This window comes from Eubalaena glacialis, chromosome 1 (genome assembly GCF_028564815.1).
Source record: "Eubalaena glacialis isolate mEubGla1 chromosome 1, mEubGla1.1.hap2.+ XY, whole genome shotgun sequence".
Lineage (NCBI taxonomy): Eukaryota > Metazoa > Chordata > Mammalia > Artiodactyla > Balaenidae > Eubalaena > Eubalaena glacialis.
In genome coordinates this window covers 192,986,802-193,004,025 of record NC_083716.1, presented here as the reverse complement: position 1 = coordinate 193,004,025, position 17,224 = coordinate 192,986,802, and the positions used below count along the sequence as shown (strand labels likewise).

Genomic DNA, 17,224 nt, shown 5'->3' with positions numbered 1-17,224 from the left:
TTAATCAATCAGCTGGCTCCACTAGGATGTCAATGCCCTTCTCTGCTGTGGGGTAGTCACTGCAATACTACAAAGAAACATAATTTACTACTCCTCTGAGACATGTATTCAAAAATAAATTAAGATTTCATCTGCTTTGCAGAATTCTTTTCTAAAGAGAATGTTTCAAGACACACCATTTTAATGGACAGATCTGACTCCCCAGCACAATGCCAAGGCTAGCAAAAAGAGAAAGGAGGCGAGCTGCAAAACATTCCTGTTTGTTCCATAAAGAAGAAACACTATCTTTTCCATACAAAGTTTTCCAAAGGACCACAGCCAGTATTCGTTGGCTTATTTGTACGCTGAGAATATTCCAGCTCATGTTAAGATTTTCTAGACAGAAAAAAGAATAATAAAAACTACTGTTTGAATTCAGCCTTTCTTAAGAGCCAATTTGTCTTCTCAGCAAAACAAAAGGAATCAATATAGTAGTGAAAACATGAAGCTCACAGATGAATACCCTCCCTCTGATTTTTGGCTTTCAAATATATTTTGCTTGCTTGCCTGAGGTAACGTTCCAAAGACAATGTTGTTTCTAGGTTGCTTTAAAAGAAAAACAGAAATTTTATTCCACGATATGTTTTAATACTTCTTACTACATAAACATATTCTTTTTAGAGTCAATTTATAGGAAACGCAATAAAGCAATGAAAAGAAATCCAGCCTCATTTACTAGAAAGTGGTAAAACTGACACGTTACCTTTTCCGTCTACTTATTCAATCCTTACCACCACAGAATATAAATCAAGACAGAATATTCATATTTCGGAAATATTTAATTTACTAAAAATCAGATCTAATACTAGCAGTAATTGATAGGTGTCTGTTAAGTTCTAGGTATTTCACATACATCAACTCTAATACTTAACAATGCTGCAAGGTAAGTACCATTATCTCTGTCTCAGAGAAAGCTTAATTAGTTTGCGCAAGAGTGTACCTAAGAAGAGGCAGAGCAGATTTTGAACTCCAGTTGCTCAAACTCCAAAGGCCATGGTCTAGCCACCAAACCACGCAGCCCTAGAAGGATCCCTCTTCTGGTAAAGACATCAACCACAGAAGCAAGTAAGAGGGCACGGAAGCCAATGTGCTGCCATAACCAACCATACCTGAGCCCTGCATCCCTTTTCCACCCCATCCCCCCACCCTCTCCCCAGGGTAGCCATACAGGCCTTCTTCCACGGCTCAAACTCACCAAGGCCTTTCCCCTCCAAAATGACAATCATGAACTGCAATTCAGCTCGTCGCCCAGTTTTTTAAAGTGCCAAAAAAAAATCTTTAATGACTGCCCTCAATTATTATGCTTTTTGTGACAAAGAACTTTTATTTGATAATTATTGAGGGCTGATTAATTAAATGTACTTGTTTGCAATGTAGATTTAGAAATTTGCTTCTGTGAGTCAGAGGCCTGAGGGCAATATTTGGAGGAGAAAAAAAGATCCCTTTATGGAAACCTAAGGACATCTAAATTAGTACTGTGAAGTGAGGGGGAAATGTAAGTGAGAAAAAATGGGAAGCGGGAGTGAGAGGCATGAGGTTTTCATCATGGACCAAAAAGTGACAAAACTAAGTGCTAATGAGAGAGAAAAAATAAAGGTAGAAGTAAAAGGAAACAAAAATATAGAAAAGGGAAAGAAAAGGGCTCTGACAAAGTACTCTGGGTTTAAGAACTGTACATGGTTGACTGACAGTTCACAATCTTAAAGCATCATATAGTATTATTCGAATCATCATCTGCAAATTCATTTTAATATCAGCATTTACCCCAAACTCATAAATCTAAGAACAAATATTTTTTAATTAACATGAATATTAGAGCACCTACCCCGTGTCTAGCACCGGGATGGGCCTGAGGAGTAAATGAATAATATGAATAACAAAAGATCCTTGGTTCTTAGATAGTTCTCTTAATATATACTTATGAATCAACATGCCATGCTTTTATTGAGCACTTACTGAGTGTTAGGTATTCTGGAATGTAAAAACGAATGAAGGAATATATCTATGCTCTAAAGGAATTCAGAAGCCCAAGAAAGACAAAATAAACACACCAGAAACAATTAGGGACTAATTCTAAACATCATATTATCAAGTACTGAATCACCAAATAGAGATTGACTGATGTAGTAAGAGAAAAATAATTGTGGACTGAAAAAGCTTCACGAAAAAAGTAGAGCTAAGTTGGTTTCCAGTGGAGTTAGAGATAAAAAAGAGGTAGGGCAGTGCCAATGGGGAGGGAAAAGAGTCAAAGGATTTAAAATTTCCTTGGAGCTAGGACTTAGCTCGGGAAATAACATATTAAGCTAGTTATGACTTTTTCGATTAAAGTTACAGAAATCCAACCAGAGTTTCCTGAGGCAAAATGGAAATTTATCAACTGATGGATACAAGAAAGGGTTGTACAAGAAAACCACAGGGATGGCAACTGTCCAGCTGATCTGGAGAATGACAGGGACCAGGAACTCCATCTCTGAATACTGGCTTCATCATTTCCATTCATAGGCTGACTGGCTTTCTCCACATGGTGGGCAGCATGGCTGATGACAACTCTCAGGTTTTACGTCTTACCATTTCCAACATCAAATGTGGATGGATAAGGGCGGCATAAGCAGAAGAAAGGGGAAGAGAGGTACCAGACAGACAGTTCTATATACGTCCACCATAAAAGTTACAGGTAAAAATTTGATTAATGGGAATTGATCCTAGATTGGTGGGAAATGACCAAAAAACAAAGTAACTTGAAAGCCTGGCAGAACCTCCCATTTTGGAGCATAATGTAGCTAAAATGCTACCTTTATACAAAACTCAGTCTTATCACAACCTGGATATGTGTAATATACACAACCTGGTGGATGTGTAATATGTTATTTGCACAAATATAACAAGCCAAAGTGAAACCTTCTTAAAAATTCCACATACAATCTATAAGATTCATTTACTCATTCATTCTTTACTTGAAGCTCTATACCTTTTCTTCATTGATTTTTATACAGTTCAATTAAAAGTTTTTAATAATTGTTTTACCATTTCAAAAAAAGTGTTACTTGCCCACTGAATGTTCCCCAGATCTTAAGAGAAGTATACTAAAGCTTTTAGGGATGAGAAGTCAGGATGTATAAATTTAAGTTTCAATTGGTTCTGCAATACCATGTGTGTGTGTGTGTGTGTGTGTGTGTGTGTGTGTGCGTGTAAAGACAGATAATAACAGAGATAAAGCAAAAATGACAAATTTTAACAACTGTTGCATCTTGGAGGATATATGGATACCCATGACACTAATTGAATTTTTCAGTATACAGTATTTCAAAGTATTCATTATAAAAATTTGGAGGGAAGTAGAAGCCTGACACAAGACTTCAAATTTTAAATGACAATATAATGAAAGCATAAAAAATGAAAGTAGTGTTTCAGGAAGATACATGTAGAAAGGGTATGGTTTGAATTAGAGGTAGTAAAAAATAGAGACCTAAGAGATTACTGTATAAGTCCAAACAGATGGGGGGCGGGGCGGCAATGGGCTGGACTGAGAAAGTGGCTGTGAAAATGAAACAGAAGGAATGGATACTAAAGACTGTGATGAATACTTAAAAGAACCCAGTGAGTGACAGGTGAGTGTGGGAGAGAGAGAAGACAGAATCAATGATGATCCCGGGTTCCCCAGGTCAAATGATTAGGGAAGGGATAGAAATAGGTAAGGTCTAAAGCAGGGAACAGATTTGTTGGGTTAAGACAATGTCTTTCATTAAATAGGTTAATATATTGCCTCTTCCATGTAAATAGAGTTCATATGCTGACTGGTAGTGTATGTGGTATAATCTCCTCCTAGTCTGTGAAAGCCCAAAGACAACATACCACACAAGCACCCTAAGAACGAGAGGCAGACACACTGGGCTAGAGCCTGGGGGAAAACAGCCAGAGTCAGCCCATATGCTCCCCCTGTTAAGCCACCTGTTTCAGTGTCTCAGTTCCCCTAGCCTGGAAGATTTACAGAATTTCAGGGATTTTTTTAAAATGCAAAAACTGCATGATAGGGTGCTTTAAAGTGGTAAGAGCAAACTTCGATTGTATCCACAAAAATACCTCAGTGTATATAGCTTCAAGTAAATGTGAGAACTTTTCTCATGCATTGGTAATTTCAGCTAAATGGCCTCTTGCTATGAGTACACCTCTAGATTAACCTTAATGGAGATAAAGTTCATGAATACATAAAATTCCTATCTATTATTTTTCATATACTTTCTGATTTAGCAGAAAACCAGGCAACTGCTATGTGCAATTACATTTTTTTAAAGTCTCAATTCGGATGGTGCAAACACAATCATTAACAAAATAAATCTTAAATCACTCACTGCCTTGTGGTGGGGTGTGGAAATGAAATTTGGGGTCACTGAGGAGGAAAGAAGAGAAGCCAAGTTGTTCCCATGATAGGGTGGGGAAATGGCCAACAGGCTGGCCCAGATGGGAGAGAGAGGTTACAGGAGACGTCAAGACACAGCTTTCTGTGCTGTGTTCATGTCGAGAACTGAGATGTTAAGGAAACAGCACAATTTGGTCAAGGTGGTGATACCCCACTATTAAAGGCAGGGGAGAGTATTTCTGCTATATATCAATGTAAAGGCAAGACACAGTCACTGCTAATTCACAGCAGACCTAAATTGATAGAAATGGGGCTTATGTTTGAATCCTGAATTCAATTCCTTTGTTTAGAAAGGAGAGTGCACATCTGGTGTCTTCAAGAAATGAGGAAACGGTGGAAGAACTACGTTATTTTTTTCTAACAGCATGGAATGATGAGCAGTAAAAGTATGAAATAAAGAGAAATTAAAGAAAAAAAGAATTCTAGAGGATACTAAAGATAAAAGGAACAGAATTATTATACTGTTAATCACAAAAGAAATGGAAAAAATAGATCTAAATCAAAAATAATAAATTATTTCCTTTTGCTTTTCTATATCACTTTGGGACACACTTTAAGTGTGCATTCTTCCAGGAAACAGGCCAAATTATTTCCCCTCAAACCTGTGTTCCCACAGTCTCCTATATACTCCTCGAATAAAGCACTTATCACACTCTGTTATCATTTGTGGTCTCTCTATGTCCCCACCAAGTGTTCTCTGCAATTAGTGAGGTTTGTTTAAAAAAAAAAAAAAGAAAAAAAAAAAGAATGAAATCATTTACTGTAGGAATCTTTGTTATCTCTAGCCCCATATATAAACCAACATATGATGTGTTAAATTCAAATAAATACCAGTTCCTCTTTCAGTATATTTTTTTCAAATCATGGAATTGCTCTTGATATAAAACCTGCATACTTTGGCCACTTCATTCTGCATGTCTTACGGTCTTTTCCCTATATAATATTCTTTTAATATATATACTCTCTAGAGAAGCCCACTCAAGCTTGGGGATGAAAGAAGATAATCAACTGCACAAATATTTATCTATATGCAGTCATTCATTTATTCACTCAACAACTATTTATACAGGAATACAGTCCCAACCAAAACAGTTATCGTACCTGGCTTCATCTTGCTTCCAATCTAGAGGTGAAGACAAATATGGAATTATGGAATAGATGCCTAGCTACAGATCAACTACAGACCATGAGCAATTAGGAGGTGCTTACAAGAGCACATTAACAGAGGAACCTAGCTCAGACTGGAAAGCTAAAGAAATCTGTTTAAACGAAGTGGCACTTAAGCTAATACCTGAAGTTTAAATGAATTTAGCCAGGGCAGAGAGAGAGAGTGAGTGTGCATGTGTGTGTGTATGTGTGTGTGTGTGTATGTGTGTGTGTGTGTGTGTTGGATCAGGGAAGTACTGCAAGCAGAGATACAGAGGAACAACCTGTACAAAGGCCCTGAGGTACAAAACCTGTCACACTCAAGGCACAGAGAACTGGAGCTGAGACTGGGGTGGGAAAGCATGCAGGCCCTTACAGGTCACTGGTTCTCAATGTCATGGGAAGCCTGATAATATCTGTTCTTAAAAAATAAACACTATTTGTAGGGTGTTGGGGGACGATCCCCATAATTGGAGTATGGATTTTTAGAGCAACAAGAATGGAACAAGGAGGCCAGTTAATATGCTAACCTGAACTAGAGTGTTAAGAGTGACCTGGGCTAGAGCAGGGGCAGTGAAGATGAAGAGAAGTTAACAGATGAGGAATATTTAGGAGATAGACTTGGTGGGTTTGGTGATGGACCAGGAGAGGAAGGTAGAGGAAGCAGCAAGGACAGCACCCTCAACTCTCCTTATTGGCCAGAGGGGCACTTTAATAACAGTGGGGTTTTTAGTAACAAGAAGGAAGGATGAATGGTGAAGGTGGTCGAAAGGTGAAAACTGCCAGTTATAAGTTCTGGAAGGTAATGTACAGCATGGTGACCCTAGTTTAAAAAAAAATAAGAAGGGGATTTTTTTTATCCTGGAAGGTCTGGTGAGAAATGAAGAGTCCAGACTTAAACATGCTTAAACTGAAATACCTGTGATCTATCCACATAAAGATGTCAAAATAATTGGTGGATATATTCAGGAGTGCACGCTGGGAAGTCTTAGCGTATAGGTGGTATTTAAAGCAACTGGAGTGGATGAGATCACCTTGTGAGAGAGGAGAATGAGAAGAGAGAATGTTAAATTAAATGGAAAAATTTTTTTTCTACTTTTAGAATATAAAGGTATTTTAATTACCTACATATTACAGTATCAGATATTTTATGCCTATAATACTTAAGTATAATTTTACAATATAATATAATTATTGCATAGCAAATTATTTAAGAGTTAAAGACTTGAGACTGTATTACTGACAAAGAATATTGATAGGGAAGAAAGGGGAGTAAATTGGGTCACCATATTTTCATCTTCCTTTGTCAGATCCATCTCTAAGCTGCTGGATCCATGAAGGGCCCCATATACAGTTCCAGTCTGTGAGCCAGTCCTTACATACAGGAAACACAAAGGCCACAGTAAGACGGATTTGCCAGGGGGAGCTTATGTCTTTTTTTTACCTTCCTGTCTGTGCCCCCATGCCATTCTCTGAAGCTGTAGCTTTCCAAGTCTCAACACATGCTATTATTTATCTTTGGAACATCAGAATGTGTTGAAATACAAATTTTTCCATTTGGACTTTCAAATGAAAGAAAAATTTTGCAATATAAAGCCATTCCTCAAAACAAGGAATCGCTCTGCTATTCACTCTTCCTAGCATCTAGCTTTTCCAATGTAGTCAGTTATTAGTGAAACCAGGAGAGGTGTGAATCAAAAAAAGTAAATAAGGAAAACATGAGTTTCAATGAGTTTAGAGATGATATTAATTCTGAAAGTCGAGAAGAGCACTGGTGATGAAAAGAGAAAGTCCAATCACAGACTTAAATCACAGTAGCCTGAAATTACTATTTTGACCCCCAAACTGTTAAAAAACCAAAGATTAATACTTGTTTCAGCAGGTGGGAAATGGCTTAGGTTTTTATAAATGCCTTCTCTGAAGGCTAATAACAACCAGGGCAGGCCCTGTGCTAAAATGCATTGAAGTTTATAATCAGGCCTGAGGGACTGGGTGACTCACAAAGCAATCAGAGCCCTTATTAAGATTATTAACTTAATCTTAGTGACCCTATCCTTCAGTGCAAGAGCCAGGAGCCAAGATGCAGAGAGTTTCTGGGTTGACTGCCAAAAAATTCTGAACAGAGGGTTTTTTCAGGTATAAGATATCCCACTAGGTTATTATATAATGAAACCTGGATATAAAACAATTCGAAGTCATGTGGTTTATCAAAAGATAATTATTCCGTTTTGGTAGACATTCTACAGACAGCATGGAAAAGCCAAAGGTTGAAAGAATCGACCAAGGTACGTGCATCCCACGCAATCAGTTTCTTCAAGGGTTAAGGCCTTCTGGCAGGATTGGTTATGTTGCTGTCACGCTTACTAATTTTACCCATCACATGTACACAATAACAGAAACCTCACATGTTAAGAAAACACAAAAATGTTGTTTGAGTCTGAACGTTACCTTTGTTCTTTTCTTATTGAGTCCACTTACAAAGGCCTAATCAACCATGGCAGGTTTTCTTAACCTTTTGGGGGGTCGAGGATTCCTTTGCAAATCTTACAGATGATCTCAACACTAGATAACTGAGATTGTATAATTAATTTCAGGGTGCTCATAAACCCTCTACACCCTTCCACTGGTTCCCTAGAACCTCTGCCATATAGGGTATAAGGGACACTCAGTCCCTTACACAAACAGGGGAGAAGAAGATTCACCATTTGTGAGTACTTTCTCTCCCCATGAACTTACTTGACCTCCCCTCAAACTTGTCACAGTGAATTATATTACCTCTCTCTTCTTTTCTTATGAGCCTCCAAAGTCTTCACCTTCTACATCCTGACACCCTATATTCACCAAGCTTTACGGATTCACAAGACTTCTTTTGTATTTGAAATACTATGGCACAGAAGCAATTTAAAAAGACACATTCTTTTGACTATTCTGATTCACAAAATTGAATCCATTGGTAGGGAAAAACTATTAAAAAGCTCACTTACCTTAGTTATATTTGCTGTGAAGAAAATCATCAAATTATCCTTAAGTAACAGTTTTATCAGAATTTGTAACTGCCAGGTGGTACCACAATTTCTTTTAAGATGTGAATGCGGCACCTAGAGATTATCATACTAAGTGAAGTAAGTCAGAAAGACAAATATCGTAAATCACTTATATGTGGAATCTAAAAAAATGATACAATGAACTTATTTACAAAACAGAAATAGACTCACAGACATAGAAAACAAACATGGTTACGAAAGGGGAAAGGTGGGGGGAGGGATAAATTAGAAATTTGGGAATAACATATATAGAAATTTAGGAGTAACATATAAACAACAAGGACCTACTGCATAGCACTGGAACTATATTCAATATCTTGTTAAGAACCTATAATGGAAAAAAATCTGAAAAAGAAAATATATATATATTCAATATATATATGTATGTATAAATGAATCAGTTTGCTGTACACGAGAAACACAACATCGTAGAGCAACTATACTTCAATAAAAATTTTAAAATAAAAATAAAACAAATAGTACTTCAGATATAGAGAACAAACTAGTGTTTACAGGGGTGGGGGGAAGACAGGGGTAGGGGATTAAGAGGTACAAACTACTATGTATGAGATAAATAAGCTACAAGGATATATTGTACAGCACAGAGAATATAGCCAATATTTAATAATTATTATAAATGGAGTATAATAACCTTTAAGAATTGTGAATCATTATGTTGCACACCTGAAATTAATATAACATTGTAAATCAATGATACTTCAATAAAAAATAACTGTCTAAAAAAAAAAGAAAATTTACAAATTACCAGATTTAAAAAAAAAAAAAAAAAGATGTGGATGTGTTCCAGCTTATGTTATATACTTTTAAAACACTGCCAGAGCAAAGCACTTAGGAGAAGTTCATTTCTACCTCATCTCAATTCCAAGAGCCTATGATTCCCAGTCTTATTTTAATCTATGAAGTGAAAACTTTTGGTTTTTTAAAATCACTGCATATTTTAATTGATATTAGATATCATTTCATTATAAATAGCATTAGAAGATCAGATTAGTTGTTTCATACATTAGTACAGAGATACTTTTCTTGCATATGATTATGAATGAGACTTAAATTCTGATTACTTTAAAGAAACACTGGAATTTGGGGAATTATTAAATCATAGCTTTTCTGCTAAAAGTCCAGAATCTAACAGCACAAAAATATTGTAAAATATATTTTGGAAAGTACTTATTTTATGAGGAGAAGTTATTTGTTTTTAAATGCAAATATTTGGAATGCACCAATTCATTTAAAAATAAGTGACCAGATAGATTTTTTTTTTAACTTCAGGTACATGAACTGAATTAATCATAATCTGTGCTTCATGACACACTTATTGATCCATGCATGGTTCATTTTACTTAGTAAAATAGTTAAATAAATCCTACTATACCCATTATTCTTGGTGACATTTTTCCCCTTACGCAAAAAGTGTGGCCTTCCTCTACTTCATTTTTACAGTAAATGGATATTCTTTTGGTAATCCTGTCTCAGTCACCCAGACATTTATAAACAAATCCTACTCATACAAATATGAAAACATTAGCAGCATGTTTAAAGTTTTGAAGAAACATAATCCATTTAACTATGTAGAGCCATATTTTGACAGCTTAATTTCTATCATTTTCAAAAACACTGGCAGTGGGGGGCAGGGGTGGGAGACAGGCAAGGGTGGAATGGGTCACAAAATCCAGGACCTTTGCAGCTTCTATTCAACTCCTGGCTATAGATAACCCATTAGAAAAAACAAATAATCCATCTACCCATCTGTTTCTGTTTGTGTCACATTCCTATTACAAAAAAGTTGTGGAACAGGTAGGTGTGAATAAAACCATGGACACTGGTCTTATTTTATTTTAGAAAGAACAATGAATATGGAAATCTACAACATCCCTGGAGCACTTACCCCCGAGGTAAGCCAAAGGCCTTACAGCATGAGCCCCAGGTGAGGCTGGACATTTCTACGAGCTTCCAACTGATCAAGTGGTCACTGAAAGCCCAACTAGTATTTAGGTCCACAGATATGAACTGCTAATGGCTTAGCTACATATGTGTTCTAAATTTTAGCAGAGCTAAGAAGTGGATTAAAACTATATAGTTTCTAAGTGCCGTTTCTCTACTGAATAGGAACAAAATTAAACTAAGTACAATAACTGATAATACTGGCAAATGTTTAATTTTAAATTAGACCCTCAAGTGTCATGATATAGAAACCTACTTGAGAAAAAAAAAAACATTAAATAACAATTGAAATCTCTGTCACATATAAATAAAATTAATTTTAAATCTTGGTTTTTGTGCAAGACACAGAAGCTTAACATGGAGAAATTAACAGGCATTACCAACTCAAGGCTTCAGAGAAGCCGAAGACATTGCTGAGACATTTTACAGTCTAGGTTCACTAGGTCACAGATTTGACATGTTATTAATGTGGAAAGCAATTGCCATTTCCTTGACACCCTCTACCCTACATGAAAGGGCACCCAGAAATCATTCCTCATTTCAGGCCCAAGTGAACTGGCCTAATTATACTCCAAGACATTATCAACAAGTAGTTAAGAATACTGCCTAGTCCTCATAACATAGACAGTCACAAAAAAAAAAATTTAAGAGGCACAGAATCTGATATGTCTTGGACATATGGATTGTGCTTACACAAAAGGGCAATTAAAGAGACATCTCCAAACAGAATCTTCAAAGCAAACAGAAGCTGTTTTCTTAAGCCTATGATGTATTTCACTACAATGCATAGCTCTCATAGTTTTAGAATTTTCCAGGTAACTACTCCAAAGCATACTTTTTATCAATAGCAGATGGAAAATATTATGTCCATTTCCTAGCTAAGGCAACTTGGAGGAAAGGAAATTAAGACACATTACACTAAGCCAAGTCAATGAATGACAACAATACTGCAGCTAGTACCTAGTCAGACAGAACGCTGAAAGAGAATTAAGTTCAATATTTATATACTTAGGGGGAAGAGTTTTGTTTCAGAAAAATATTTGGTAGTTTCTGTTCAGGCACATTAAGAACACTGAAAAACCACCACTAAAACAAACTGGACTGAAATTCAACACAATGGCATGTGTTTTTCAACCTGTAATCAACACCAAAAAATAGCTCCCTTTGGTTATTAAAATCCTGGAAAGAAATCATAATTACCCCATCTGGGAATACGGCCTTCAAAGCATGAGTACTTTAGATAAAACAGCCAATATCTAGTCCCACTTCTATTGATTTTCAAATTCCTTGAACGGAAAAAAAGTAAACAAATGCTTTCATGGATGGGAGATTTTCAATCAGGTTTGCTTAAATCAAAGTTTAAATCAAGTTATTTGAATTTAATAAAAAGTATACAGTAATATTCTATACTGAATTTCAGTATTTTTAAATTAAATTTTGTTAAGTAGGTCCCAGCTACATAGACTATGAAAAAAATCTTTAACTTTAAAAGTACAAGAATGTAGCAGCTTCATTTACGATAGCTAAAACTGGAAATAACCCAAATATCCATCAGAAGTGATAAACCAAACGGCAGTAATTGATACAATGGAATACTGCTCAGCAGTAAAAAGGAATAAACTACTGAACATGCAACAACATGGATGAAACCTATGGAAATTAGACTGAGCTGAAGAAGCTAGACACAAAAAAGTACATGCTATATGGTTCTATTTTATGAAGGTCTAGAAAACACAAAATTAATCAGTGACGAAAACAATCAGAACAGTTGTCAGTGGGTCAGGGGCAAAGATTGCCTGGGGGCATGAGGGAACTTTCTAAGGTGATATAAATGTTCTATATCTTGATATGGGTAATGGTTACACAGGTATATCCATTTGTCAAGAGAATACAGTTTATGTTAATACCAGAATCTGAAGTATGGACATCCATTAAGTAGCTTTTACAGCTTTTTTTTCATTTTATGACTTTTGATATTTTTAAACCAATACTTACAAAATGTATATAATCATAAGCTCACTTGAAAATGACTTTTGAATATTTTTGTAAGGCAAACCTAGAGTGATAATAAAATTTTAACGTCAATTAAAATATATATATTTTTTAATATTTAAAAAATATATATATAATGTGGCAACTCTAAATCAAACACCACTTTCCCCACCCAATAAACTATAGTTTATTGTTTAAAAAAAAAAAAAGAGTACAGTTTAGGTATGTACATTTTAATGTATGTACACTTTACCTCCCCGCTCCCCCAAAAAATCCCACATAATGGAAATGGATGGAGGTGTGAGTGAAACAGTCACAGCAGAATTTGATCATTGTTAAAGCTGGGTAATGGGTATGGGCTTTTTTTAATACTATCCTGTTTACTTTCTATATATTTGACATTTTCCAAGGTAAAAGGTTTAAAAATATAGATCAGTGAAACGTACAATCAAAAACGTTTATACTGTGAAAATATATCCCTCAAGAGGCTTTCTCTGTATGCAGAAGACTTTTATAAAAATCCACGGAGATCCCCAGTGTCTGTGCTTCACACGGAGAATTTGAAATGGAGCTCGTTATTTTCTCCAGCTCCCCTTGCCCCCATCCCCAGCACGCCTCCCATCTAATGGGCCATCAGACTGAATATGATATGGTTGTCTCAGCTACCACCAACCCCCAAATTAATTCTTGCCTCGTCCCTCGAATATTTATTTCTAACAAATACTGGTGCAGATGGAGAAATCAGAGCTGCTGCAGACACCGGAGAAAACAGATCTCAACCTTAGTCTTTATTCTCACTACTCTGTGAGGACGGTGTTTTAGAAGTTAATGAGAAAATGAAAATTTACTTTTTTTACATCCAGAATTTTTAAAATCTCATATTCAACTTCTTTTAACCTCACCTTATTTCTCAGCAATATGAAGAGACATAAATTTTCAAAATAATAAAATCCAGAGTAACCAGAGTCAGCAGTCAATTTCTCTACTATGGACTTATGAGGCTCAATCATGTATCAGTCACTAAACAAGTCTTATTAGTTTTCTAAATATTGCCTGAGAAAAGTCCTATAGCTTTTTTTTTTTTTTTTTTTTTTTTTTAAGTCCTATAGCTTTTCACAAAACATGTCCAAAGAATCAGAAGCACCATACAGAGGCAAAGGATGAATTCAGGCTCAGTCAGAGCTATTTAAAGGTATGTTAATACCCATAAGAGGATTATAAGTGCACCTGGGTAAAGAATCTTCTTGACAACCTAAAAAGTGGACTTAAGTATTGTATCTAGCAGTTCTCTGTAGTGAACATAAGATAAACACTGAAATTAGCTAAAATTAAAAGTCCAAAATATATATACTTTATAACCTCCACTTACAAACATTTCTACCTAACGTTTCTTTATGTTTATATGACCCTGCTAAATTCCAATGAAGAATTTCACAAGATGTGAAATAACAAATACTCATAAAGTAAAGATCCTTGATGCCAGCATTTTTGTTCATTCATTCATTCATTCAAAAAAATGTGTGCCTATGAGTAGCAAGTGCTCTTCTAGGTGCTAGAAATATATGTAATAATTCAATGTAATAATGAACAAAGCAAAGTTCATGCCCTCAGAGAGTTTACATTCTAGTAAAGGGAGACAGGCTTACAAGAAGGGCTGATGATAGTAAGTGCCATGGAGGAGAATCAGTAGGAAAGGGCATGCAGATGGCTATTTAATACAGCTGTCAGGAAAGGCTTCTGTTAGCGTGATTGGAGCAAACCTGAAGAATCGAAGGTCCAGAATTCCAAGCAGAGAAAATGACAAGTGCAAAGGCCCCACACCAGAGCCCACTTGCAAACTGAAGAAACAAAGAGCCAGTGTGGCCCCAGCGCTGAGTTAGTGTCAGAGCTGAGGGAGCCGGGAGTGAGAGGGCCGCAGAGGAGATCAGCCTTTGTGGGCCATTTTCAGGGTCTGGGCATCTAGTGTGAGGGAGAAGGGAAGCCATTGGAGGACTGTGGGCAGAAATGATCTTATTTAATGTTTTTTAAAAAGATCACTAACTGTGTGAGGAGAACGGACAGTAGACGAACAAAGGTTGAAGCAGGAAGACCAGTTCAACCTAGAGATCACAATGTGCTCAGAGGAACATTTTAAGTTCATTTGTTTATAGGTTATGTTTCATTATACAACCCAAATACTCCTGTAACTAAAACAGCAGTCAATTGAATTGCTCGCTTGTTTGCCACTGGCTTGGAGGGTTAGAGTTTTTGAGGGAAATCCAAGAGTCATCTTATGTTACTTTTCAGGCTCTAGTTTGATCTGTTGGCTAGTGGTTCCTTTATCTCCATTAATCTAATAGGTAAATAAGAAAAAAACTGCTAGTTTCCCAAAAAATAACCCTTTTCAAAAATATTACATCACAAATATCAGAAAGCAAATATTTTCACACGTACGCTGGATACAGAAGTTTCTCATATTATTTCCGTTATTCGTAACCCTCATCACAACCTATTTACATGGTAGTAGTCAAAACCCATTTAACTAATATTCCTGAAAGATGATAAATCGAAATAAAAATATACTGCAAATCATAAAATCCATCACCACTCTCAGACTTCTGTTTCATAATTTATGAAATCCCTCTCATAATGAAGACAGGCTCTCGATCACTCTCCTATCTCTCCTTTCCTTAAGTTTACCCAACAGCATATCTAACCGCTGTCTCGCCCATACCCTGTGGTTAGCACTTTCAGTTATAAAAAGCCAGGTAGGAAAACCACCACACACAGCACATCTTTCAGGACTTTCAGCCACGCTCAAGTGTTATTAAACGGTTTGAGAGGGTGTCAGAAACACATGCTTTCCGGCACACTTTGGTGATTTCATCCTATGCTCAGAGCACTCTGATAAATTAAATCATTCTGGCTGTGTCAGGAATCGCAGCTGGTGTACCTGAGTATTGCTCTTTGATGATGACAAGCAGTACAAAATAAGATACCGAATCCTACTCTTTTAAAATCTCATTTTCGGCATCTCTTATAATGTTACTAGGCAGGATTTTAAAGCGAAAACAAATGTTACAATTCACTTTGGTTTTGCAGAAACCTAAGCCCACTTGCCAAAAAAAGCTGATGGCTTTTTTTCTTTCCAAAGAGCAGGCAGCTTCTACAGTAGGGAAGGGGACTGGGGGTGGGGGGGTAGGGAGAAGCTATTAAAATGGATAATCCAGCTTTTTGCTTACCGGTGTAGCTTTAATGGAGGGGAACCAGGCAGGAACTGAGGGACTGTTACAGCCACGTATACCGAAAGGGCTTTCCTCACCCTCAGCTGAATAGTGTGGAGAATCTGCCTCATTACCTTCTACGAACAAGTAAAGGAGAATCCCCTCTCTGGGGGCAGGCTTTGCTGTACTAACATCCGCTACAGACTTGACCTCATCCACCCCCCTCTCCTTTTCCCCTTCCTTCAGCCACAAACTCCTATTTCGTTTTTGGTTTGTTTCATCTTATCATACTGAAGGCATTCTTGCAAACTGCCTTCAACCATTCCCGGGATAAGAAGAGATAGAAATAAATAATAAAATAAATCAAGATTTCTTTTCTCCAGAGCTAAATTTAAATATATAGGCGGAGCGAGATGGTGAAAAGGGGTGTGTGGGTGTCTACTGCAAGATTTTTCAGTCTCTAGGAGAGAAAAGGATAAAGAACAGAAGGCTAAAAGGATTTGAGAAGTGTGTGTCTGTGTGTGTGTACAATCATTCCCAGGGTAGAGGGAAAAATTCAGGAAGGGAGGGAGAAGCAAAAGATCAATCCAGGCAGTCACTCACTCCCATCCCTCCCGACCCCTCCCCACCTCACTGCAGTGCTCTGCGCTTCCCAGAAAGCTCACCACCCAAAGGGCAGATTCCCAAAACCAAAGCAGAGCCGGAATCCTGGTCACGCAGGCAGGCTGGGGAGACGGGGGAGGTGGGGGGTGGGGGTGGGGTGGGTAGAGACAGGCGATGGGAAACCATCTGGCTAGGGAAGCGGCGAGGAGGCCAGCAAGACCAGAGGAGGAAAGGCAGGGCCGGGCTGCCGGGACCTACCGGGAGCAGTGACGGTAGAGGATGCCCCGGGCACCTCTGGCCTCTCCTCCTCGGCTTCCTCCCGCTGCCGTTGCTGCTGCTGCTGCTGCTGCTGCTGCTGGATGAGACTGAGGTCGGAGCGGCTGAGCTCAGCTCTGGCGGCCGCAGGGACCAGCCTCGCCTTCAGCAGCACGGCGGCCAGGCCGAGGAGCAGGGTGCAAGGGACGCGCCGGCTGAGCCTCGCCATGGCCGAGAGCCAGAGGGCCGCGGCGGCATATTGCGGCGGAGGTCCGGGCGGCGGCGGCGGGCGCCAGGGCTGCGGGCTCTCGCCCGCCCGCTCGGTCCCCCTCGCTCTGTCTGCCTCGCACACCCTCACCAGGAGGAGGAGGCTGGGGCGGCGGAGGAGACGCCGCGGGAGGAGGAGGGGGAAGTTAGCATCTTCGCGCACGTGACGCGCGGGGCGGGGTGGCGCGAGCCCCGCGCCGGGCGCCGCGTCTCCGCTATCACCCCGGGCTCAGCTGCTCCGGACGCGCGTGTTCGGCGGGGTGCTGGGGCGCAGTGCTGGTGGTGGCTTCCTAGGG

General features: G+C 38.2%; 1 protein-coding gene across 1 annotated transcript in view; it reads right to left on the bottom strand.

Moving 5' to 3' along the window:
* The window catches only part of FAM171B (family with sequence similarity 171 member B), a 61,717-nt gene extending 44,827 nt beyond the window's left edge, over positions 1 to 16,890 (bottom strand). The window contains exon 1 of the mRNA XM_061203069.1: positions 16,665 to 16,890. Within this exon, the coding sequence (XP_061059052.1) occupies positions 16,665 to 16,890 (226 nt within the window). The remainder of the gene's footprint in view (positions 1 to 16,664) is intronic.
* Positions 16,891 to 17,224: the final 334 nt, after the last annotated feature.